General features: G+C 41.0%; 2 protein-coding genes across 2 annotated transcripts; both read left to right on the top strand.

Annotated features, from left to right (window-relative positions):
- The first annotated feature begins 5164 nt into the window (after nt 1–5164).
- On the top strand, nt 5165–22294 carry LOC111219416 (mucin-5B-like). The gene is made up of 27 exons (XM_022742091.1): nt 5165–5225; nt 5382–5432; nt 5561–5822; nt 6484–6598; nt 6710–6800; nt 6884–6990; nt 8524–8752; nt 10055–10180; nt 10274–10391; nt 10525–10663; nt 11043–11153; nt 11530–11599; nt 12240–12377; nt 12468–12632; nt 12710–12804; nt 12898–13024; nt 13116–13371; nt 13665–13717; nt 14501–14604; nt 14777–14928; nt 15051–15189; nt 15769–15879; nt 15971–16150; nt 16261–16500; nt 17314–17470; nt 21837–21965; nt 22140–22294. Exons 1-27 carry the CDS (start codon nt 5165–5167, stop codon nt 22292–22294), a joined length of 3681 nt encoding a protein of 1226 aa, XP_022597812.1.
- Nucleotides 22295–22681: 387 nt separating this feature from the next.
- Nucleotides 22682–26805, top strand: LOC111219409 (mucin-2-like). Its single transcript, XM_022742078.1, has 5 exons — nt 22682–22790; nt 22878–23068; nt 23188–23248; nt 23976–26642; nt 26696–26805. The coding sequence occupies exons 1-5, from the start codon at nt 22682–22684 to the stop codon at nt 26803–26805; spliced, it is 3138 nt and encodes a 1045-aa protein (XP_022597799.1).
- The last annotated feature ends 659 nt before the right edge of the window (nt 26806–27464 follow it).

Below are 27464 nucleotides of genomic sequence, written 5' to 3'. Positions count from 1 at the left end.
CTCATCAACTATCGGGTTGATTCTGCATCATTCCTCACTTGTTCCTTAGCAACTGAGTGCGTGGGTTCTAATGGTGGACATGAGCACCGCCTTTGGCCCCTTGTTCCAGTCTCCACAACATGCCAAGTCAAAATGAATGCCATGCATTTCAACATTTTCTCCAACACCATATGCAAATAATATGAAGGTCAAAATGTACACCAGGCCAAGCCCCACGCCCTTCATTCTGGTCCATGTTGACATGATTGTGTAACTAAATTTTGAGTCAGACTACCTGCTCAATACACAGAAAAAATGATTATTCCAATAATGATGTCTTAGTTCTTGATTAAAAGAGGATAATTAGATGCATAAAGTTTTAGACTATATCTGTACCTCTATAGGCTGAAGAAATTATTGATCCATCCATCCATCCATCCATCAATCCACTTTCTGCTGCTTATCCAAGGTCCAGTCGTGCTAGCATCAAGCAAGGTAGATAGACATCCCTCTCCGCAGCAATATTTTCCAGCTCCCAGGAAATCCCTAGGCATTCCCAGGCCAGATACGATTCCCAGTCTCTCTGTGTGTTTTACCACGGTGGTCTCTTAGCAGTTAGACGTGCCCAGAAAAACTCAAATGGAAGGCACCAAGGAAGCATCCTGATGAAATGACGAACCACATCAACTGGCTCCTTTCGATGCAAGTGAGCAGCAACTCTACAGATGTCTGAGTTTCTTACCCTAACTATAATGCCAATGTTATACTTTCTGCATCTGTGAGTATGCAAGGGTCCATTAGGGTCCACATGACGTGACACAAGCTTAATATGTGATCAACTCAGTACAAGAACATATCAGTCTAACAATACTCACTGTTTTCCTTCCAAAAGCAGTTAAATGATGATAACAATAAAAGTATTATCAAGAAAAGGAATACAAGTTTAAATCAGTTTTAACTTTTAATTCATGATTTCACATACAAGTCCCTCAACGTCTGCAGCACTGCAGCAGTGAAACAGCAGTGCGAGATCTCGTGAGAGTGTGTTGCGGAGACAGATACAGATCTGAGTGAAGTTAATTTTGTCACGACCAGGCAAGGACTCCGGACACAGATGCAGGGTTCAATTGACTGTTTTTATTGTTTCGTCAGAGCGCCTCCAATTGGAGAAATAAATAGGCTATAAACCTAACCCTCACTATACATGAGGCTATGAAAAATATCAAAATAATAATCTCTCCACTAAAGGAGGAAAACACAATGGGCTATTAAACATTATCTGTAAATAAAAACTCTCCAGCCAACTGGAGGCTCTACTCTATAAAAGGTAAGTAAACAAAAGATCACTCCACACGCAGGAAACAAAAGGCTATGAAATCCTTAACTATGAAACTAAACTAGGATATAAACTTACAACTCAAAACTCTCACTTGGAGGAAGAAGAACACAAAACTTCAGGACAATATGACAAGGGCTGTGATGAACAGCTGGGGTGTACGCACACAGACGAAACACACTGGCACAAGACAAAGGGAGACACCATCTATTTAAACACTGGGCAAGGGGAACAGGTGAAAACACTCAGAGGGCAATCAGACCGAGACACATGAGGAAGGGCAAGTGACCTGAAACGAGAGGAGAGTTACTTTTCAAACTAAAACAGGAAATGACAAGACAAAACACGGAGACGGGACAAAACCCCAACTAGACCTCAATGCGGTGTGACAAATTTTCTCATGAACTGTGGGTCTGAAAATTTCATTTTAATTTTGGAATGTTTGGAAGATCTGTGGATTGTGTAAAATTAATCCAATATTTATTTCAGTGACTATGGAGTGAAAGAATCATATCTGTGAAACCCACGTGACACAGTTACAGGAAATAATTATAAGTTTGTTTGTTTCTTATCGTTAAATTTAAAATTTACAAACTGTAAGGCAATTATGAAATTTATAGAAAAATAATGTATTGAGAACAATAAATTACAAAAACAACAACAAACATTAAAACAGATTAAACAGAGTAAATTATAAATTAACTACTAAAAAGTAATTACATAAAATAAAAACTTACATATTAAGGCACTTTATTAGTGAGGTCAGTTTCTAGTAAAACATAAATCTTCTTCTTTGGCACGTTTTGGATTTAATTAATTTCAGGGAGATGGTATAGCGATGAATTTCATTATGATGTCACATGAAGATGGGTGGGGTCTTGATAAATCTAGCCGTATAAAAGCCATATGAAAAAAAAATGTTTTAGCCTTATGGATAAAAAATTTTGAAATAATTGTAAGTGAGCCATCTCCTTTCTCAACTGTCTCTGGCGATATCTGCTTGTCAAGCTGTCCTTGACTCATCTTCTACCGTTCTGAGCTCACTTATGATATTGCAGCTTTATACGCATGTGCAGATGTAAGTGGAAACTAGAATTGCACATTAAGCATTAAGACGTTAAAAAAATTAGCAAATTACACTGATTTATCATCTCTGAAAAATCCACAGTAAATTTGGAAAAGTTTGAGACAGAATATTGTAAGAGAAGTCGCATAGCTTCTTCTGGGAATAGAGCAGTACATAGTATGTGTGCATAGCGGGCGAGAGAGAGAGAGAGAGAGGTGATGCCTGCGACTTAGCAGAAAGTTAGCTAGCTAGTTAATTAGCAGTTAGCAGTCTAGCTTTGAACATACAGTGCAATGTATGTGCACTTTAAGCTGTTTCTCAGTAAATAAATGTGACAACTCAAGTTTCCTCATCTCCGCTGTGCTCCAACTAAGGTCCAGACGATAAACCAGGAAAGCTTAACAACACTGAGGAAGGTAAATACAGGTTTCTACAGCGCCACTAGAGTGTCATTGTTAATGGTAAATGTCCATGGATTCATGCTGTTGACACCAAATCCTGACCCTACCATCTCTGCCTCAGCAGAAATCCAGATTCATCAGACCAGACTATGTTTTTCCAGTTTTCAAATGTCCAGTGTCGGTGAGTTTTCATTATTGTTACTTACTACTGCGAAACTAGAGGCCGACAGTCTCACCATGACATGCACTTTGATATATCTCAAATTAAAGCTGACCTAAGTGAAACATTTTTATACATCAGCTGTGTATCTTGCTGGGAAACACACATATAAAACCCTGAGACCACAGGGGCGGGAAAGTGACTTTTGAACCTTAGAAACTATTGTTTATTTTTTCTTCTTTGTGAATAATGTTTCATGGTTGAGGTGGTATTATGAGCTGCTGTTGTGTGTGTGATTTATTGAACCTTCTATGAAACAACAGGATTCAAACAGCAGCACTTAAAACAATTGCTGTGTAGATAGCAGGGCTACACCCATAACTGTGCAGCACAGAGCAAACCCACGTCACCCAGCCTCATAATCTCCTTTTTGTGGACGGTAAAACAATACTAATGGATCTGTAATGAAGTGGAGTGAATTTAAGTAATCTCAGCTCTCCATTCATGTTGAGTCACTGTTGAGTCTTGCTATTGTTGAAGATGACTGCTGGTGATAAGACAACAAAAGGCAACAGTGTTAATCACTCAGAGATCTGAACACACCTTGGATATGTTCAAGCTTCTATTGCCTAAGTCAAAATATGATAAAGCAAAGCAAATACAAACACTCAAGTGAGTATTTAGTGAAGTCTATTGATCTAAAGCCTTATATTCAATCCATAATTGGTCGTAGACTACCATGGTCAACTCCTACACGTCTAAAATAGAGTTGGTTGTTGTGGGTGTTTTCTACTTGAAGCTTCGATAATGACTAAGGCGTCTCCTGAGGCTCTGAGCTTTTACTTTCCTTCTTACACGTCATTGCCTCAGATAGAAACTAACTGAAGACATCTTCTCAAATACAGGACGTAGGTTAGGTTTTGAGTTGCAGTTTTAAGCAGTGTTTCTCCCCGACCCTTCAAGTTCCTTTTGACTCACTGTTCATGTTTTAAAGGGTTGAGTTCAACCAAATTACAAAATAAAATATTTTCTCACTTCCTTCTGGTGGTATTTTTCCATGCTGTTGCAGGTTTTCAGATATCTACCTCTGCCCCAGTAGTGTTATTGACATGTTACACATGATGTCATGATGATGTCATAAACACTCCAGGGTTCTATCTTCGGGGTGGGATCAGAGACATTAAGGTGTTGAAGGGTTTGTGGTAAGTGCTCACTCCTCATGGCTTGACAGTCCAGCGATGTAAGGGAGTTGCACTGGGATGACTCTGATTGATTGTCCCTGGTGAGTGTCACTTCGGATCTAAAGTTGTGGTTGGATTGTCGTTATCCAGTCCTTGTAGCTGCTGGTCCTGAGTACCCCTTAGAACTGGTGCACCTCCCTCTCACTATCCTCTTCCTCACTGACAAGATCCCATGCTCCGTGACAGAGAAGCTTCTCCACTAATGTTTTATCTTGTAAGTCCTGGTTAGTGCACAACTTTTTTGGTGGAACTGATTCACTTTTTGGATGTGATGGCGCCCTATTGGTCCTATGACAAAAAGAGTACTGTTAAAGAAATATAATATAAATATATAAAACATACAACAAAGTTAAATAAATTAGTAAATAAGTTAAATAAAGTCTTTGGACACACCATTGAACGTAAAACATCTAACACTATGTTTTAGAATATAAAACAGTCATTAAGCCCTCTGTTTGCTATCTTTCGGAAAGGAAGTCTTTGAAACTGCAATTTAGTTAAAGTAGTAATTTTCTTTTTTATTATGTAGTGAAGTAAAAACAAATGTAATCTCAAAGATCTATTTTGTGAGTGACCATGTTTCTACGTCATTCCTGTGCATCATTCCTGTGTGTTGTATTCATCAAGAAAGTAATGAATCTGTATGATCCAGAACACGTCAGACGGACTAAAACAAAACAAAACACCATGTTGGTTTGTAAATCATTGTGGACATTGATTCCACATTCATACCAGTTTATCTGCATCATAGATATGAAGTGAACATCTTTTTGCTCAGTACCCTCATCCTTCACATCAGGTGTATGAAGCAGAGTGAACCATGGAAACACATGAGACATAGGGCAGGAGCAGCAGTCATGAATCACGTGAATCTATGGGAATGCCACTCCCTCACCTGCCACACTAAGACTTGCCCCTTAGTATAAAGAATTGGGCCTCCCTCCCATCTTCCTCATTGTTCCTGTGGAGAAGCAAATGGCTATGGCAAACAAGTGGCTGCTATGGCTGACCCTGTCTGCCATCGTAGCGGCTTGGCAGAGCGGTACATACATTATACTCATTATAGTAGGCAGCCTGACACATATAACAAACAGGACAGTCATGTGCTGCAGAAAAAAGTTCATCCTTATTCTGTTTTAATGTATTTTGAGATGTGATTATTGATTTCATGACAAATTATTCTTCTTTCTCTCAACAGAGGCAAAGTATGCTGTGAACTCCATGTCTCAGATTCCTGGGAAAATAACAGGTGAGCTTGTTGGTTGTTGGTAGTGATTGTAAACAATTTTTTTTATGTTAGCATTCATTCATGTGAGTAAATACCTGTGTAAAACATTGGTCTCCTTTGTGGTATAACGTCCTGATTTGTCCCTGTAGGAGTGAATCCCATCCACAATGGCCAGGTTTGCAGTACATGGGGTAACTTCCACTTCAAGACCTTTGATGGGGATGTCTACCAGTTGCACTCCACCTGCAACTATGTCCTGGCTTCCTCATGCAGGAGCACTTACAATGACTTCAACATCCAGATAAGGAGACACGAGGCTGACAGTCATCCCACCATCAAAAACATCATCATGAAGCTGGAGGGTTCAGTGGTGGAGCTGTCCAAGGGCTCAGTGGTCATTGATGGCAACTTGTAAGTTGAAAACTCTAAACCCCTTGCATTCTTAATGTAAAAGCTATTGCTTCACACTGGATAGTACATATTTAAGCACATGCAATAATATATCACACCCTTAACAACGGAGGAAAAAAACAACACTAATCTGTTTGTGGTGTTTCTCAGTACTGTGGTTAGTTATGTAAATTAATGTTGGAAAAGAAATCTTTAACCCAACCGGTCGAGGCACCCTGAGTCTGGTTCTGTTGGAGGTTTCTTCCTGTTAAAAAGGGAGTTTTTCCTCCCCCTGTCACCAAGTGCCGCTCTTTATGAGAACTGTTGGGTTTCTCTCTATAATATTCTAAGGTCTTGATCTTACCCCATAAAGTGCCTTGAGATCATGTGCGTTATAATTGAATTGAACAGAGGAAAATCTTTGCTTTATGTTTTGTGATGTTTTATGGAACCTGATCTTGAGATTTGTCTTTGTGTCCTTCCGAAAACACTTGTCTGAAATGATCATCAGTAGAACAACATAGTCACAAGCTAAAGACATCAGACACAGAAGTGAATTTCTCCTCTGACATGGTTAGATAAAACTGACAGCTCCATTCACAACCTCACGTTGGCTGCAGGAGCAAAAGCTAGAAAACACATAATGGCCAAAATAACGGGACGTGTGTGTTTTTTTTTCCAGAGCTGCTTTACCGTTCAGTCGAGCAGGAGTGTTCATCGAGAAAACTCCTACCTACATCAAAATCAAAGCAAACCTGGGACTGGTTGCTATCTGGAACGAGGAGGACTCTTTTCTGGTAGGATCATATGGCTATGTGTACATATGTATGTATGTATATATATATATATATATATATATATATGTGTATATTTTATTTTTATACGTGTGTGTGCTTTTGTCCTCTCAGGTGGAGCTAGACTCAAAGTACAGGAACCAAACCTGTGGTCTCTGTGGAGACTTTAATGGGATCCAGCTGCACAACGAGTTCTACAGTCATGGTACACTTTCATTCACTTCAACGGGTTCGTCAGTGTGGGCGTGGCCAGAGAAGTGAGCTGATTCTTTGATATTGTCCAAACAGGTGTGAAACTTTCCCCCATGGATTTCGCCAGCTTCTGGAAAATGGATGGTCCCACTGAAAGCTGCTCCGACTACACACTGGAATCAGTACAAAGCTGCAATGACATGGTGAGGCTTCACCCAGTTGTATGGAAAAAAATCGTTTTCCACAATACAGCATCACTAGTATACCATGGCCAGCACCTTATTTGTTTTGCATGTACATTATTTTCACATCTCGTGGTGTCACTGCAGTGGCTTCATCACTGCTCTTTGATTAATATGCTGAGCTGGGATTGCTACTGGTTTTAGCAAAACCATGTTCCAGTAGCAGCTTTTCCTCCATATTAGAGTGGTGAGAAGTGAAGAAGACTGACAAACATAGTGCCAACATAAAGAGTCTATAACCAAAAAACATGAATAATGAAAGCCTGCTTTGTTATGTCTGAATACTGTCATGTGTCCCCTTCGACTCAAACCAGCGCAAATACAAAACATAACATAACATAAATTTTTTTAAAGTATTTTAAGTATTTTGAATTATTCTTCTTTGCATTTGTGGGTGCATTTCAGCAGCCATGTTAGCATCACCTGTTTATCAGTAGAATAATGTGACACCATTCTACCAATGGTGCCATATTATTATAGATGGTGTTTCACCTACATCTAAATCGTCTATCGTCTAAAACTCCACAGGGAACCTTTAATTACTTTTACCACATTTTAAATGTGCAAATGCTTCCCAGATTGCACTGCATCAAGTATCATTCCTATCAGCATTTTATCTGTGTGGGGTTACACCATGGACGATGCATGAGTGATTATCAAAATTGTCACCTTTCATAATGATTTGTTGAATCGATACAACATTAATAAGTAATACAGGTTGACCACTTGACTATTCATCTACTTGCACATGTGATAGTTGACCACCACCATTACTAATATTGTCTTAATCATTTCAGTCAAATGTACATTGTATTGAAGCACATTTTCCCACATTTATTTTCAGTCTACTGTGGTATCAATAATCAATAATGAATACAGTATTAACTTACACTAAAGCTGCAGTGACCAAACATTGTGTCTATGACTTAAACATTAGTGGTTAACTGACCACATGTTGTTCTTGCAGGCACAGGACTTGTGGCCATGCATTAACAACTGGTTGCTGTTTGTCAGATTATCAGTGACCAGTGATCAGTAACATTAATTACACAATAACATACACTTGACATTTAAGTATAGTGTTGCCTTCAAAATAACATATATGGTAATAAATTAAATTTTAGAAATTAATGATTTTAACTGTGTAAATCTGTCTTTATACTGAACCTAAGATAAACCATTTCCATTGTAGGTTTAAGTTAAACCTCAGATGCAGTGACCTCTACAGGAGTTTAGGAAGTTCTGTTGGTCACAGCGAGTGGGTTGAGACTAAACCACTGGTATAGTTTACTTTGACCCAGACAACAGAGGTTTAAACCAGTCCTAAACCTTAAATCACAGCTAATCTGGTTACAGAGCTACAGCCCCCTATAGATAAAACACTAATCTTAGTGCACCTTTGATGCAGAAATGTTTAATGTTGCACTGTCTTTGCTTTGCCTGCCAAATCAATTTGCTCTCTCTCCTGTCTCTGTCCGTCCATCTGTCCTACAGAAACCTCTGTGTGAGCAGATCCTCACAGGGCCAGCCTTCAACACCTGTCACAATCTGCTGGACATCAGCGCCTTCACCGCTGCCTGTATTGCTGACCTCTGTCACTGTGGCAACGGGGGAGAAACACGCGCAGACCCCTTCTGCCTGTGCAACACTGTGTCTGAGTTCTCCAGACAGTGTGTCCATGCTGGTGGCAAACCCAACAACTGGAGGACCAAAATGCTCTGCTGTGAGTACATTCATTAGACACTGCTGTTTAAATATTGGTTCATTGCCTCAAAAGACTGTAGCATAAGTCAAATAAATCCAAGAAGAGACCAATCTAGACAAATGTGACAAAAAAGGTGAAACTGTTTCAGCCATCATAAAGAGTCATTTCAAGCACTCTGACATCACTGTCAGTCAGTAGCGAGGTTTGTGCAGTAAGCATAGTTAAGCAAGTTAATTAAGACTGTTGGTCAATATCAAAAGGACACAGCCAGAATGTTGCACCCTCAAAAATGTTGCATCTTGGATTTTAATATTTCAGTCACATATCACATTTTAAGCAAGTAGATATCAAATATTGTGAGCATTTTATAGCATTGTGCAATTTGGATATTTTTTTCTATATTTAAAGGTGAATGGGGAGTCAAAGGGTTAATTCACTAAAGGGATCCTGAACCTTGACTTAGAGTTTAGGGTTTAGAGTTGTGTTTTAACTGTTAATAGCAATTGACCAACTTTTTTCAATTGTTTCCCTAACCAAGAACAGGCAAAGACATGGGCAACACCAGGCTGTATCCATAAAATATAACGTGACTAATGGGATGTGCTTCTTGTAACTTAAAGATGAAAATCAAGTGTTTAAACTTGTTAACATCCATATGTTTTTTTATATAACACAAGACATATGATGAGTGAAATAATCAGTCAACACCATGACTGAGTGTTTCCACTTTGCACTGCAGTGAACCAATGACAGTCTCATAAAAACTGACAGATTCAGACAGCCAGGGTTTCATACGTCACAAACCTAAGGAACCAATCCTGTTAATTTGTGGGGATTGGGGGCGGGGCTAAATAAACCTGGAACCTTGTCAGTACAGAGAGAGAGAGTTAGCATTAGCACAACCGCTAACACTGTGTCAGCCACTGCCAGTTACAAGCTAACAAACAACATAAACAAATAAAAGATGCTAACTACGCTAACCGTTCTGATATTTGTTCTGATCATTTTTATGTGTGAAAACCATGTTAAACATTTTTTTTTACATAGTTTAAAACATGTCTGAAGAGGAACTTGACTGTGCTCCTGAAAAAATACTTAATTGCTTCATTGCTAAGTTGATTCATAAAACATGATGAACATGTCATCCATAACATGAGTTCTGCAGCAGTAGAGGATACAGTAGAGCTGAGGACAGGCGGTTCACAGATGGGAACCAGGCTACAGTTATATAGTCTGTGTGAATAAATGTTATCTGAGAAGTTATGTAAGTGAAGTGGTAAGAAAGAATTGTTCGTGTTTGAATTGAATGTGTTTTCACAGGGAAGTCGTGTCCTGACAAAATGGAGTACAGAGAGTGTGGAAGTCCCTGTGCTGATACCTGTTCCAACCCAGAGGCCAGCCGCACCTGTGACAACCACTGTATCGACGGATGCTTCTGCCCTGCAGGTACAGCAGAGTGACATTCACATACGTGCAAACAGTGGCGCACACGCACACACACAAGGTGTTTCGATAACATATTACTTTGATCTCTTTCAGGCACGGTGTTGGATGATTTAAATGGAAAAGGTTGTGTTCCACTGAGCCAGTGCTCCTGCAGCTACAACAGCAAGATCTATGGACATGGAGAATCATACACCAGTAACTGCAAAAAATGGTACGATACAGTCAGTAATTCAGTAGACATTATGGGAAATGGGTTTGTAGGACCCAGAATGGTTTGGAGAGGGTTGCAAATTCATTAATCAACTTTCCACTGGCAATTAAGATGAAACTGTGTGTACTGACAGTGTGTGTGAGAGCGGTCAGTGGAAATGTGCGGAGGAGAACTGTCCAGGAATCTGCTCTGTAGAGGGAGGAGCTCACGTCAACACCTTCGATGGAAAGGCCTACACCTTTCATGGGGACTGCTCCTACATTCTGGCCAAGGTAGTGTATACATCACTGCTGTTATACCACACGCACATGCTGTGGTAACAAATGCACAACACAGCTACACAAGCCCGAACCAATTACAGCTATAGTAGATAGAAGGTTGTGATTAGAGTTGTAATTAATAAAAACAAGAGAGCAGAGGGATGTGTGTCATCTCTGCACCACCATATATTAAATCAGTTCATCACAAGAGGCAAACGGATTGGAAAATTGTATCACTTCCACATTGAAATATTGATTGAACCTTTAGTGTCCACAGGTATTACATCCACTGTTGCTGTCTTTTACTGGTATTGTTCCCCATGCACTGCGCTCTGCAGCCAAGTTGTTTCAGTTCAACAGTAGTTGAATAGTTTTGTGTCTGTGTGTTCAGGACTGCAGTGGAACCAGGTTTGTGATCCAGGGAGAACTGGTGCAGTGTGGACTGACCGAGAGTGAGACTTGCCTCAAGTCTGTTACCTTAGGTCTGTCTGGAGGGGCAAATGTGAGTATGACACACACACACACACACACACACACACACACACACACACACACACACACACACACACACACACACACAAACTTTAATTATATCTTTATCATTTTTAGAAGATAATCTGTGAAGATAATAATCTTTTTCCTTCCATATCTATTCAGTATTATTTGTATTACTGTAGGAAAACAACCTTAGTTCACCATTTTATTGTTTTGCTTGTTAACATTTCTGATCATCATTGGTTTCCATATTCATTTCAGTATGCTGTTAAAATAATCTTACAGACTTGGAACTAGACTGAGTTATATAAACCCATCACTGTGAATATTGTGTCCACACAGTTACAAGATTTCAACATCACCTTGTGTCCTTTCATATGCAGGTGATCACCATCCAGCCCGATGGCAAAGTTTTTGTGAATGGCATCTACGCTCAGTTACCATTTTCTGCTGGTAAGAAACACTGCACTCTTCCTCTGCCTTACATCTTACATGTAAAAAAAAATACACTATGTTATATACACTATAAGCTACAGTATGTTTTCCTATTTAATGTACTGTATACCACAAACAGTTTAGCTGAATGATAAATACTTCATTGTAGTTCTCAGTTCCTAATTATGACATTAGTAGTGTGTAGTGTGTGTCTTGTGTTACACTCTCCTGGTGAACCTCATTACTGATGGATGAAAAGCTGTCACTGGCGACATCATGTGTCCATGTTTGGTCACAGTCTTAGCTCCACAGCTCAGTGTCAAGGACTGTCATATATATGGAAAAAAATCAAATAAAGTTAATTAAAAAAAGGCCATGTTCATATTTTCAGGCATTTAAATCAACAGTATAAGCAGTATCTGATTCCAGAGGCTGTTTCCACACAATCCTCCCCAACAATGACACTAGATTTACTGCAAATCCAGAATTTTCATTTGTCTCTGGCTGAGACGGAATGACAACAGGCAAATAATGAGAGATTTCAGATTTAAAATGTTTTAATTGTTTGATTCACTGGCCAGATTGGCAGACAAATAGTGTTTCCTCCTGTCTCGTCCCCTCCAGCAGTGTAATAAAAGAACTTTGTCTTAACCTGCAGCTGGGATTTCCACCTTCAGAGCATCTTCTTTCTACCTGCTGGTCCAGACATCAGTTGGTGTTCTGCTGGAGGTGCAGCTGCAGCCAGTCATGCAGCTCTACATCAGAATGACCAGTGACTACAAGGACAAGACTTGTGGTATGTACACGAAAATGATCTGTGTAGAGATGATTCATTATATTGTTATTATTATATTATTGTCATTAACATGATGGTGTCTGCCTGCAGGCCTGTGTGGGAACTTCAACAGTAACCAGGCTGATGACTTCCTTAAGCTCAGCGGTGTTCGAGATGCCACAGCAGCTGGTTTTGTCAACAGCTGGAAGACACATGGTGGTTGCGCAGATGTTAAGAGCAACTTTGAGAATCCCTGCAGCCTCAGTCTGGACAATGGTAGTTATGACTCATTTAGGTTCTCTGTTATCACTGTGGGCTCATCAGGATGACTGACGTTTGTGTGTCACCCACAGAGAAGTACGCCATGCACTGGTGCTCCATGCTAAGTGATCCCCAAGGAGTGTTTGCCCCCTGTCACTCAGAGATCAGTCCTGACTCTTACAGAGAGGTAAGTCTCACAGCTGCAGCTTTGACATATGTCTGTCTCCAGACCTGTGATATGACCTCACACTGCTGATTCTTTGTTATGTCTCCCTCATAGAACTGCATGTATGACAGCTGTAACTGTGAGAAAAGTGAAGACTGCATGTGCGCCGCAGTCTCCTCATACGTCCATGCCTGTGCAGCTGCAGGAATCCAGATCAGCAACTGGAGGAAGACCATCTGTGGTGAGCAGTGAGGAACGCTATACAGGAGCTTGTTGTGCACATAGTATCACTGTGCTTGTTTTTCACTGATTCTGTGCTCTGACCTCCTCAGGGAAATATGCCACCTCCTGCCCAAGGAGCATGGTCTACTCCTACAACATCACATCCAGCGGTCGTACCTGTCGCTGCCTCGGCACCACAGATCTCAGCTGCCACTTCTCCTTCCCACCAATTGACGGCTGCGTCTGTGCAGAGGGAACCTACCTGGATGACTCTGGGAGCTGTGTCCCTGCTAAGGCCTGTCCCTGTTATGACAAAGGCTCTGTGGTGCCTCCTGGGCAGGTTGTCAACAAGGATGGGATCATGTGGTATGAAAATTATACTGTATATTGCATGTGATTTGTATGTGATTTGATAGGTTCAAATGAGTGTACATTATCCATCAAATCATAGTCTTACAGCTCTAGTCCCAAATGGTTTTAAGCACTAAAATGTGAAGTAGATTCATGAATATCATTAGAGTTTGACTTATACATGAAAAAGCATTTTGTGTGTTTCTCAACATACCATAATTCAAATTTCTGACTATTTGTTACACGCTTAAACAATGTGCTGCAAGGTTATATATGTGTATTAATGTCTTTTTGTATTTCTCCTCTAGCACCTGCAAAGAGGGCAAACTGGTCTGCATTGGACAGTTTAGTGAGCAACCAAGTAAGTTACATGATACAGAAGTAGCAGCCTAAAAGTGAGTGCTACATTACTTCCTGATAGTACCATTAGCTACTGAAAAATGGTGTCCATGATCTGTGGACTAGGAAAGAGTATGTAATAATACTCATAACAGAATTATACTACATGTCTGGCCATGACAGACTGACAGGAATTTCTTTATATTCAATTTGCAGAACAAATACAATAATTTAACATTATGTAGTTTAAAGACTCTGGCACATGATCAGAAGCAACTACATTTTCTCCATGTTTTCTCTAACTTCTGTAATGTAAGTATTTGATAAGCTGGTGATACAAGAGGAAATCATTCTGTAACCTTCTGTGATTTCGATATGCGTAGTGTGCAAGGCTGTACAAACAAGGTGGCGTTTGGTTGAACCAGAAACTATAAAGCTGAGCGTTCTCTGTTACACAGAGGTTAAATCAGTGTGCACCAAACAGTTTTATGGTTTTGTTTTAGAATTCGAGACCATCACGCTCCAAAAGCTGTGGTGTTTTCAGCCACCAGGGGGCGATGTTTACCACAGTATACAGTAAACAGGAAACTGGAATATGGCCCAGCAACAGAAAGTGGAGAAAAATTGATAGAAAAGGCAAAAGAGCTCCTGACTGATTTGTGTCTTAATAATGTAAAAATAATATAAAAATAAGCAGCATTAATTAAGGCATAAAATGGACATTGTTAAATTAGGGAATTAAAAAAAAAATTGGTGATGAATTTTAGAAATTCAGGAAAGTAATTTCAGACATGTCTTTTTTCAGCGGCCTGTGTTTCTCCTATGGAGTTCTTCAACTGCTCTGCTAATGGTCCAGCTGCAAGAGGAACTGAGTGTGAGAAGAGCTGCAACACATTAGACATGGCCTGTGTAAGTCACCTTTTCCCCAACACGAAGTATAATTTACATCCAAAAACAGATTTTATATTTATATCTAGTGCAAACATTCGGATAATCTGAGTTCTGAGGTAAAGTTAAACATTTTCCCTGGAGCACAAATGAAACCTGTGACTGCGGATTATAAATTTGATCTTCTCTTCAGGTGACCACGGGTTGCACCTCTGGCTGTATGTGTCCAGTTGGGAAGGTCTCTGATGGTAAAGGAGGCTGCATCAATCCAGAGGCCTGTCCCTGTATTCACAATGGCATCTCCTACCAGCCTGGAGAGACCACCAGAGTGGACTGCAACACCTGGTGAGTGAATCACAGGCAGAACATTTAATTCTTTTGGTTACGGTCCCATCTGTGACTGACATGTACAAACAAAAAGCCTTTTATTATAAAACTAATTCCATCTAATCTCTATCTGTTCTCAGCACATGTAAAGATAGAAAATGGAGCTGCACCACCAATGAGTGTGACAGTACCTGCTCCGTCTATGGAGCCGGACACTACATGACTTTTGATCAGAAGCGCTTCACCTTTGACGGGAGCTGTGAATACATCCTCACTCAGGTAAGAATGTGCACAGGAGCAGCAGGTGAACAGAATCATGTGAAGTGAAGTCTTTCACACAAGAGGTAAGAATTAGCCTTCACAGATTCAAAATAGTAAAACCTACATCACAAACTGTAAGCACTTCCTACAGCACTTCCTACCTTGAATGTCCTTGAGTGGTTGCCTGCAAATAGAGACAGAGACTCAATATACAAAACAAGTCAAATATATGTTCATTAAATATGATTATTATTTCCTTTTTTCACTCGCTGCTTGTTAGGCACTTTGACCTTTGAGCTCCATGCTTCACTGACTTCATCTTTTCAGACTAGTATAAATTTGATTGATTCACTATATGGATTATAAGAAAATGTGCTATTTTAGCTATTTCATTTGTATTGACCCACGTATGTTGACCTGTTGCCTCTGACATTAACTAATTTTCCTGTGGGTTTTTTCTGGATTTTGTAAGTTGTGTGTATGGACTGGGTAAACTGCAAAGGAATTGCCCTCCTTGGGAGTAATAAAGTCGTCTGAATCTGAATATAAATACCAATATTTCTCTGTGTGTGTGTGTGTGTGTGTGTGTGTTCTCAGGACTATTGTGGCAGTGCTCAGAGTAATGGAACCTTCAGAGTGATCACTGAGAACGTTCCGTGTGGAACGACAGGAACCACCTGCTCCAAGACCATCAAGATCTTCCTGGGGGTAAAGAGTCAATATAAAACCATTTCAGAAAAACAACTATATTGTCTGACTCAGTTTAAATTGCTGACACAGTGTCTGCTCTTTTTTCTAGAGTGCACACCTGGTTCTAACAGAGGGACGCTACCAGCTGCTTTCAGGTGGAAATGAAGAAACAGTCCCATTCACTTACAGCACTATGGGCAACTACCTGGTAATTGAAGCCAACAATGGACTCATTCTCATGTGGGACAGGAAGACCAGCTTGTTCATCAAGCTCAGCCCGAAATATAAGGTAACTCTGGAATATGTGAAGTAAGGTTTTGGTTTTAATGTGAAAAAAGTACAAGCTTTGTTTTGATGTTTAAGGTTAATGACATGATAATATGGGCTCAACTTTTTCAGGGTCATGTTTGTGGGCTGTGTGGCAGCTTTGACGGCAATGCAAATAATGACTTCACAACGAGGTGCCACGCTGTAGTGGTCAGCCCGCTGGTGTTTGGCAACAGCTGGAAGGATTTACCAACCTGCCCCGACGCTAAGAGCATCACCAGCCCCTGCACTAACAACCCATACAGACAGTCGTGGGCCCAGAAACAGTGCAGCATCATACAGAGCAACATCTTCTCTGCCTGCCACTCCATTGTAAGTTGTTGTTGAAGTCAAGTTTGTTGTTGAAGTTTTTATTCTGTTTTTACTCTGTAAGCAGCAGGATCTAATGGTGAGGATATTGGTGAGATTCAGAACAAGATATGTTAACTGCTGGACAGACATCCATGAACGGATCCTAATTATTCCTTTACATTCACCAAGTCAAAGTTTTCTCCTGTATCTTGTCCATGAAAAGTTAAAAACAAATGGTTAGGTTGCAGTGTAATTCGCTTTTATCGTCATCAAATGAATCCCAATATTGTGGTGAACTCCTGAATGTTCCTCTAGTGGCACAAGGCCATATTTCCCATCATCAAAATAATTTTCAGACCACATTAGACTGAACTTTCCTCCTGCACCTTCAGGCCAAAAGGTCAACTTTGTTAAGAAGACATCATATGGTTTTGAATCCATTAAAACCATTGAATCATGGTTGCAAGTGCACATGGTTCCTTTTATGCTACATGAGGTGTCAACATACATGGATGCATATATATTTATATATTCATTACGGTGTATATTATTTAATAATTATTACCAATGTATACACATTTTTGTAGCCATTTAATATTTGTACCCAGCTGAGGTGAAGCATACTATTTTCTGTACTGTAGTAGGTAGTAGTTTAATCTCCAACAATGTTAGATTTTCTATAAATTGTTCATATGATCTGTCCAAAAATCTTAATTTGGAAAGTAATTGTAAGTAACTGTGCAGAGTTCAGTAAATGTTGAAGTGCAGCAGGGCCTTTCCTGCATTTTGTGTTCATAAACACCTGACTCATTACTGTATCATCACACACCACAGGTGGATCCCTCTCCATTCTATGAAGCATGTGTGTTTGACTCATGTGCTTGTGACACCGGTGGAGACTGCGAGTGCTTCTGCACTGCTGTGGCCGCTTACGCTGAATCCTGTAATCAAGCTGGAGTCTGTGTACGATGGAGAACCCCTAAAATCTGCCGTAAGTAACCATGAAGAAACTTTTCTTGTTCAGTCAGGATACAGTTCATGCAGTTCTTACAATCTAAATTACATTTTCAAGACATCAGGACTGCATAAGGTGAACCAAAAGTACCCTATTTTTTTTTTAGCTAAATACCTATTGGTGTAACCCTTTACAATATGCTCCACAACAATGTGGATAGCTACTATGGAGCTGTGCAAATGAGAAACAAATCAGGAACGACCTGATAATGAATCATTAATGAGTAGTTCCTGAGTAACTCAGAATCATTCGGTAAGTATCTGTGAATCCGAATAATCTTTCTTCATGAGTAATTCTATCTTTGTGCATCCAAAAGTAGCGATACAAAGATAGCGCTGAGTTGTGGTAATCAGCCCAGTCACGGAGGCTGTGGCCCACTGTGAGTCTGACTCCCATCACCTCCCTCATGTCTGTCTTCCTCCCCAGCTAACTACATTCAGTTCAGTCCTGTTTATGTGCTCAAATCTTTATCAACAGCTGAGCAGCAACGAACTGTTGCTGAAACACTTTACATTAGTAACAAAGTAAAAACAAACACTTAAAAGTGTGGCTGAAAAATCTCATATATCTACTTGTGGATATCAACACATCAAGAAAAGGGTGAAGGCCTTATTCTAAGCCTGAATGAGCTTGATCATCCGTCCACATGCTCCCCATGGTGTCACCCCATCAACTGCATGGCTGGGCTCGCTCGGTCGGGTTGGCTCACAGGTTGGTGTTCCTCTCACGTCAGCAGCCATACATGGAGCTGGGTGTTGGCTTCATTTCATTTAGGTTGATGAATTTGGTGCAGATGCAGAAACTACACCAAAATACTTCAGGAATAAGGGTCATGATTCACTGTCTATCACAGTGGCAACAAAACGTTGCTCTGGGCATTCACCTGCAGCACAGCTCTCTCAAGCATCCCTATCTCTACTCTTGCTGCCCTCTTGTGTATCTCGTCGGACAGCATCATATTAGGTAAGACCTGCCCTCTTGAGATTGAGATCAACTCATCAGAATTTCTTCTGTTTTTTTTTCTTCCCTTTTATGCCTGCATGTTGGAGACAGCCAGGGCCGGAGGCATTATGTTTTCAAGTTGTGTCTTTCCATCTGTCCTTTTCTCATGAACATGATATCTCAGTAACACCTTGAGGGAATTTCTTCAAATTTGGCACAAACATTTATTTGGACAAGGATGAATTGATTTGATCTTGGTGGCCAAAGGTCAAGGTCACTGTCACCTTTTCTGAGTAAATCACCATCCAGTCAACACTGGCAACATGAATCTCAAAATGCTTTATGCTCAACACTAAGGCTGAAGCCTCTCTCGTTGGTTGATATCTGTTGAGCCTTACGGCACTGGTCTCTTGTAACCGGCCTCGCCTGACTGAAGGACAACTACTTTGATCTCTACATCACATGCATCCACAGCAGGTGCAAATGGCAGGCTGAAGTCTGGAGCTTTCAGCACCACTGAACAAAATAGCCTTGATCTGAGCTACAGCCTCCTGACACTCCTCAGCCCACACCCATTTCACATTTTTTTTGTAACAGATTGACCGATGGTGAATGAAGAAAAACATTAAAACCTGCATTTACCCAAGGGAAATCAACAATAGCCTGGACCTAAGCTGCACTCACAAGCACAGCCCCACAGCCCATGTATATGCCTTTTCTCTTTCCAAACTCACATAGGCCTGTTGGTAGATTCACTACTTGTTGGTTTGTTTCTCTCATCTGCCCAGCACCCATCTGGAGAGAAACTAAACCAATATACTCAAGGAATTGGGGTCATTATTTGTCCATCACAATCTCAAAAAAATTGCTCTGTGCATTCATCTGCTGCACCCCACTTTCAAGCATCCATATCTCTACTCTCGACCTCTTGGCGTGTGCCTTCTTGCAGGCTCATATTCGGTAGGACTTTTCCTCTTCAGATTGTTCACCAATAAAAACATGGCTTGGCTTTGAAGTTTCTGGCAGCAGGACCTGTTTAGGCTGCAGTGATGTTGATGTAATGGTGTCAGGGAACTTCAGCATGTCTGTCCAGGTCCACACACCACTGCCATTCAGTCAGTGTAATGAGTGGGCCTTAAGACACCCTGAACTGTGGTCAAGGCTGCTTACTTGCTCAAGTGAAAGCAATTCATGGCTGATACAACATGCTTTGACACTGTTTTCAGCATGTGGTGCCAGTGAGGCTTTTGCGCAGCTTCTTAAGAGATCCTTCAAGGTTCTCCAACTTGGGCAAAGGGTGCACGTCAGTGCCTCAATCTTGCCCCAGGACTAGAAATTGGAGTTGGCCGAACATCATATGGATCAACTTGATGTGTGAGGTCTCTACCTGCCATGTGACATTTTTTGTGCCTCTTGCAGTCTCCATATCGTACCCTGTTCAAACATCTAATCATCAAGGGAGATCATGCCACATGAATTTGCTGCCTACGTCTGATGTCTGAATGTTTAAATGAAATCAGCTGTATCTTGCAGACTGCAGTTGAAGATCTTGTCAAGATTCTTGACCCGTTTCTCTGAAATCAAAGTTAAAATTATTCTCAACTCTGTCCTAAAGCAATACTAAGGACTTTGATTTTTCATTCATGAAAGCCTGGATGGCGTCATGCAGTGCTCTTGGTACTAGGGTCTTCGCACTATGAATCAGCTGCCTTGACAAGAATGTCAAGGAAAAAAGGTAGAGGTGCAACAAAATGAAAATGAAAACTATATTTAAAAATAATTTTTAGTCTTCTCCAAAGCATACTACTCCCATGGTGATAATAAAATTGAATGCAAAATGGACAACTCATTTTCATTTTAAACTGGGGCAGTAGTGTGTGTGAGGTTGAAGAAACTGGCTTTTCATCACTTACTACAGGATGCTTCTTCCTCTGTGATTACCACACCACTGAGGTGCCCTAAAGCTTTTCAGTGGCCACTGGTTGAGGCTGCCTTTGTAATAGGTGTGGGTGTGTGTAACTGTGTAATTTTGAGCTCTGTGTTCCTTTAAAAAGACAGTACCACTTTAAGCAAAATAAAATTGCAACCTGGACTTAATTTTAAGTATATATACACACATGTATATAAATGTATATATAAATATATTTAAGCAATATCACATGAGAGGGAGTGGTTCTATACTGAATACCAGCACAGCTGTGATTTGGTCATAGGTACTCAGCCTGTGGCCTCGTATCAAAGACAATACAACAGTTCTGCGAGCACCATATTAGTTAAATAAGCAACAAGAGATTCTGATTTGTTTGTTTATGTAATAATTTATTTGGCTACACCAACACAGACAGTTCCACAACTGGACTGGTACGGGGCTGTTGCTAAGCAACACATTAACATTTTCCTGACCTGCACAGTGCTAGCTTGGTACTTTGTCTACAGGTAAGACACCTTAGTTGTGTGCTAAAGTATCCAGGCTTCTTTCCTTCATCCTCCTCTGACAACCAGATATCATTTAATTCAAATGTTATTTTCTAGAAATATTTTCATCTTTGCAAAGTTTGTTGCTATCTAAGATAGATAACAACCATTAATGTAACGCTAATTAACGGTTAATAGAACACCTCTAAAGTGGAGTTATAGAAGTAGTTTAAAGTCCCATTGCTGTTGTACTCTATATCAGCACTCATGGAATAGCTCTCCACCAATCAAATCACATGTTCGGAACTAATGGTTGATATATATATATATATTTCTCTTCCTTGTAGACATACATATGTATTTATAGATATACATATGCATATGTATATCTATACTGTATGTATATATATATATATATATATATATAAGGAAGAGAAAAACTATATGTACAAAAAACAAGTGAGACATCACAATATATAATCAAATCTTAAAAAATTATTTCCTGTATTTGAAATCTATTGAAAAAAAACATAGGCTTTGCAGCTTTCATAAGTCATTCAAAATATGTAATCATATGAACTATTGGTAGTGGAAGTGTGCCTTAGATAGATCTATAAAGTACCTAGATTTCTTAGAGCATGACATGCCATGGAATCCCGTCATTCAGTCCTTTGGGGGATAACATTTGCAAATTGAATAGCCAGCGTACTTCTCTTCTATTAAGAATCATTGTTACCACCTCTCTGAGGTAGAGCTCATTTCATATGAAAATTAAATGGAAATAGTTATTACAAAAAAGGCCTTTTTCAAGGTAATTAAGATCAATATTGAAATGCTCTGGTTTATGGACAAGGTAGCAGGTCTGTCTAGTATAAAGGGAAAAATAAGGCTATGTACAAGCACAAGCTAAAATCATCAGTAAACTCACTGAATAGTACAGTCTACAACATGAAAATACTGAATACATTTTATTATCTTTTTTCAGCCATCTTCTGTGATTACTACAATCCCCCTGGTGAATGCGAATGGCACTACATGCCATGTGGATCTCCTTGTATGAAAACCTGTAGGAACCCTTCAGGCAGCTGCTCTACACAGATACCTCCATTAGAAGGTAGATAAGTTTTTTTATAACTTGGCCTAATCTACTAATCAAATTAAACTGAAAATTCAAGACTGACTATTGAACACATCAATTTTCTTTTCTACATTGGCTGTATTTGTTACACTTGCATTTGAAAAAACCTGTATGTTCTAGTGTATGAACAACTCTTTGTTTTTTAATTAGGTTGCTATCCAAAATGTCCTCCTGCTCAGCCCTACTTTGATGAGGATACAATGACATGTGTTTTAAAAGAACAATGTGGCTGCTACGATAACGAGGGGCGACACTATGATAATGGTGACAAAGTGCCAACAACTGAAAACTGTCATACCTGGTAGGTCTTGCATGTCTTGCATGTGCCAAAGGAGGTAATATACTGTAGCTTTGTGGCAGCTTCAAATTAAATGAAAAAGAAAGTCAGAAGTGACCATATATATCATGTTTTTTTTCTCTTGAAGTACATGCAGTTCAATGACCATCACATGCCATTACGATGTCCAAGGTATGCAAAGAATTGGAGAGATTGTGGGTTTTAAAAATACATACTAGGGTAGGTTAGGTCAATATGTCAATAATACATCTCCTCTTTTTACAGCCTGTACTTGCACATATAATGGAACAAAATATCTCCATGGCGAAACCATCTATAACACAACAGATGGACATGGTAACTGCATCACAGCAGTGTGTGGGAAGAATGGTACCATTGAGAGGAGTTCACACTCATGCCCAGAACCAACACCAACAACACGTATGCCCACTGCCACCACTACTACAGCCAGCCAGACTCCAACCACCTTTGTTTTTACATCAACCACACCAGGTATTGGGGAGGTATTCCTTTTGGAAACTGAAGACTTAATCAGCTGTGTAAGATAAAATTTATCACATAACCAATGTCTCTATTCTGTGTGTCCACAGTGTCTGTTCCAGTCACATGCAATCCTTGTGAATGGTCGCCATGGTATGATACCAGCTTTCCCACACTGGGAACTCCAGGAGGAGACAATGAAACTTACCAAAACATCAAAGCGGCAGGACACAAGATATGTGATGTGCCAAGCCAGATCCAGTGCAGGGCAGAGAAATTCCCGAATGTGTCTATTGACAATGTGGGACAAGTGGTGCAATGTAATGTAGCTAAGGGACTGACATGCAGAAATGAAGACCAGTCAGGGCCACTGCCCTTGTGCTTTAACTATCAAATCAGAGTTATGTGTTGTGACTATAGTGCATGCCCAACAAAGCCTGCTCCATCGTCAATACCTCCAAGCTCAACCACAAAGCCCCCAGTAATACCGACAACAACAACACATGTTACCAAAACACCTTGCCATGAAATATGCTTCTGGTCAAAATGGATAAGTTCAGACTACCCTCAATATGGCCCTGGAGGTGGGGACAATGAAAGCATCAAAAGTATCATCCAGAAAGGATATGACATTTGTGATAATCCAGTAGTGGTTGAGTGTCAGGCTGTACATTATCCAGGGGTTCCATTACAACAATTAAAGCAAACAGTAACATGTAACAAACAAGTAGGACTTGTGTGTAAGAACATCTTACAAATTCCCCCCATATGTTTAGATTATGAGATTAAAGTAAAGTGTTGCAAGACACCACAATGCAACACGACACAGAGTCCTATAAGTACTACTATCACAACTCAGCCACCTTCGACTACTACTACCCCAACTAAAACAGCTTCAACTCAGCCACCATATACTACTACTTCCACAGCTGCACCTTCTACCACAACTGAAACAGCTACAACTCAGCCACCTTTTACTACCGCTTCCACCACTAAACCTTCTACTCCGACTGAAACAAGTACAACTCAACCACCTTCAACTACAACTTCAACCACTGTACCTTCAACTACAACTGAAACGACTACAACACAGCCGCCTTCAACTACTACTTTCACCACTACACCTTCAACCCCAACAAAAACAGCTTCAACTCAGCCACCATCAACTACTACTTCCACCACTACACCTTCTACCCCAACTGAAACAGCTACAACTCAGCCACCTTCAAGTGCTACTTCCACCACTACACCTTCTATCCCAACTGAAAAAACTAAAACTCAGCCGCCTTCAACTACTACTTCCACCACTACCCCTTCAACCCCAACAAAAACAGCTTCAACTCAGCCACCATCAACTACTCCTTCCCCCACTACCCCTTCTACCCCAACTGAAACAGCTACAACTCAGCCTCCTTCAAGTGCTACTTCCACCACTACTCCTTCTATCCCAACTGAAAAAACTAAAACTCAGCCGCCTTCAACTACTACTTCCACCACTACCCCTTCAACCCCAACAAAAACAGCTTCAACTCAGCCACCATCAACTACTCCTTCCCCCACTACCCCTTCTACCCCAACTGAAACAGCTACAACTCAGCCTCCTTCAAGTGCTACTTCCACCACTACTCCTTCTATCCCAACTGAAAAAACTAAAACTCAGCCGCCTTCAACTACTACTTCCACCACTACCCCTTCAACCCCAACAAAAACAGCTTCAACTCAGCCACCATCAACTACTCCTTCCCCCACTACCCCTTCTACCCCAACTGAAACAGCTACAACTCAGCCTCCTTCAAGTGCTACTTCCACCACTACTCCTTCTATCCCAACTGAAAAAACTAAAACTCAGCCGCCTTCAACTACTACTTCCACCACTACCCCTTCAACCCCAACAAAAACAGCTTCAACTCAGCCACCATCAACTACTCCTTCCCCCACTACCCCTTCTACCCCAACTGAAACAGCTACAACTCAGCCTCCTTCAAGTGCTACTTCCACCACTACTCCTTCTATCCCAACTGAAAAAACTAAAACTCAGCCGCCTTCAACTACTACTTCCACCACTACCCCTTCAACCCCAACAAAAACAGCTTCAACTCAGCCACCATCAACTACTCCTTCCCCCACTACCCCTTCTACCCCAACTGAAACAGCTACAACTCAGCCTCCTTCAAGTGCTACTTCCACCACTACTCCTTCTATCCCAACTGAAAAAACTAAAACTCAGCCGCCTTCAACTACTACTTCCACCACTACCCCTTCAACCCCAACAAAAACAGCTTCAACTCAGCCACCATCAACTACTCCTTCCCCCACTACCCCTTCTACCCCAACTGAAACAGCTACAACTCAGCCTCCTTCAAGTGCTACTTCCACCACTACTCCTTCTATCCCAACTGAAAAAACTAAAACTCAGCCGCCTTCAACTACTACTTCCACCACTACCCCTTCAACCCCAACAAAAACAGCTTCAACTCAGCCACCATCAACTACTCCTTCCCCCACTACCCCTTCTACCCCAACTGAAACAGCTACAACTCAGCCTCCTTCAAGTGCTACTTCCACCACTACTCCTTCTATCCCAACTGAAAAAACTAAAACTCAGCCGCCTTCAACTACTACTTCCACCACTACCCCTTCAACCCCAACAAAAACAGCTTCAACTCAGCCACCATCAACTACTCCTTCCCCCACTACCCCTTCTACCCCAACTGAAACAGCTACAACTCAGCCTCCTTCAAGTGCTACTTCCACCACTACTCCTTCTATCCCAACTGAAAAAACTAAAACTCAGCCGCCTTCAACTACTACTTCCACCACTACCCCTTCAACCCCAACAAAAACAGCTTCAACTCAGCCACCATCAACTACTCCTTCCCCCACTACCCCTTCTACCCCAACTGAAACAGCTACAACTCAGCCTCCTTCAAGTGCTACTTCCACCACTACTCCTTCTATCCCAACTGAAAAAACTAAAACTCAGCCGCCTTCAACTACTACTTCCACCACTACCCCTTCAACCCCAACAAAAACAGCTTCAACTCAGCCACCATCAACTACTCCTTCCCCCACTACCCCTTCTACCCCAACTGAAACAGCTACAACTCAGCCTCCTTCAAGTGCTACTTCCACCACTACTCCTTCTATCCCAACTGAAAAAACTAAAACTCAGCCGCCTTCAACTACTACTTCCACCACTACCCCTTCAACCCCAACAAAAACAGCTTCAACTCAGCCACCATCAACTACTCCTTCCCCCACTACCCCTTCTACCCCAACTGAAACAGCTACAACTCAGCCTCCTTCAAGTGCTACTTCCACCACTACTCCTTCTATCCCAACTGAAAAAACTAAAACTCAGCCGCCTTCAACTACTACTTCCACCACTACCCCTTCAACCCCAACAAAAACAGCTTCAACTCAGCCACCATCAACTACTCCTTCCCCCACTACCCCTTCTACCCCAACTGAAACAGCTACAACTCAGCCTCCTTCAAGTGCTACTTCCACCACTACTCCTTCTATCCCAACTGAAAAAACTAAAACTCAGCCGCCTTCAACTACTACTTCCACCACTACCCCTTCAACCCCAACAAAAACAGCTTCAACTCAGCCACCATCAACTACTCCTTCCCCCACTACCCCTTCTACCCCAACTGAAACAGCTACAACTCAGCCTCCTTCAAGTGCTACTTCCACCACTACTCCTTCTATCCCAACTGAAAAAACTAAAACTCAGCCGCCTTCAACTACTACTTCCACCACTACCCCTTCAACCCCAACAAAAACAGCTTCAACTCAGCCACCATCAACTACTCCTTCCCCCACTACCCCTTCTACCCCAACTGAAACAGCTACAACTCAGCCTCCTTCAAGTGCTACTTCCACCACTACTCCTTCTATCCCAACTGAAAAAACTAAAACTCAGCCGCCTTCAACTACTACTTCCACCACTACACCTTCTTCCACAACAGAAACAGCTACAACTCAACCACCTTCAACTATTACATCCACAACTACCCCTCCTACCCCAACTAAAACAGCTTCAACCCAGCCCCCCTCAACTACTACTTCCACCACTACACCTTCTTCCACAACAGAAACAGCTACAACTCAACCACCTTCAACTATTACATCCACAACTACACCTCCTACCCCAACTAAAACAGCTTCAACCCAGCCACCCTCAACTACTACTTCCACAACTACACCTCCTACCCCAACTAAAACCGTTTCAACTCAACCACCTTCAACTACTACTTCAACCACTACACCTTCTACCACAACTGAAACAGCTACAACTCAGCCACCTTCAACTACCACTTCCACCACTAAACCTTCTACCCCAACTGAAACAAGTACAACTCAACCACCTTCAACTACAACTTCAACCACTACACCTTCTACCACAACTGAAACAACTACAACTCAGCCACCTTCAACTACCACTTCCACCACTAAACCTTCTACCCCAACTGAAACAAGTACAACTCAACCACCTTCAACTACAACTTCAACCACTACACCTTCTACCACAACTGAAACAACTACAACTCAGCCACCTTCAACTACCACTTCCACCACTAAACCTTCTACCCCAACTGAAACAAGTACAACTCAACCACCTTCAACTACAACTTCAACCACTACACCTTCTACCACAACTGAAACAACTACTGCTCACCCAACTACACCTG

The sequence above is a fragment of the Seriola dumerili genome, unplaced genomic scaffold (assembly GCF_002260705.1).
Source record: "Seriola dumerili isolate Sdu_G_001 unplaced genomic scaffold, Sdu_1.0 BDQW01000003.1, whole genome shotgun sequence".
Lineage (NCBI taxonomy): Eukaryota > Metazoa > Chordata > Actinopteri > Carangiformes > Carangidae > Seriola > Seriola dumerili.
The sequence above is the reverse complement of the archived record's forward strand: the minus strand, read 5'-3'. Positions and strand labels throughout refer to the sequence as shown.

Excerpts from the sequence above, each read along its gene's own strand:
- LOC111219409 (XM_022742078.1), top strand. The coding sequence starts at position 22,682 with ATGCCCAGAACCAACACCAACAACACGTATGCCCACTGCCACCACTAC. Across the intron at positions 22,791-22,877 it reads CCACACCAGGTATTGGGGAG|TGTCTGTTCCAGTCACATGC; the intron begins GTATTCCTTTTG and ends GTGTGTCCACAG. Across the intron at positions 23,069-23,187 it reads CGAATGTGTCTATTGACAAT|TGCATGCCCAACAAAGCCTG; the intron begins GTGGGACAAGTG and ends TTGTGACTATAG.
- LOC111219416 (XM_022742091.1), top strand. The coding sequence starts at position 5,165 with ATGGCAAACAAGTGGCTGCTATGGCTGACCCTGTCTGCCATCGTAGCG. Across the intron at positions 13,025-13,115 it reads CTGGAGGAAGACCATCTGTG|GGAAATATGCCACCTCCTGC; the intron begins GTGAGCAGTGAG and ends TGACCTCCTCAG. Across the intron at positions 13,372-13,664 it reads AACAAGGATGGGATCATGTG|CACCTGCAAAGAGGGCAAAC; the intron begins GTATGAAAATTA and ends TTTCTCCTCTAG.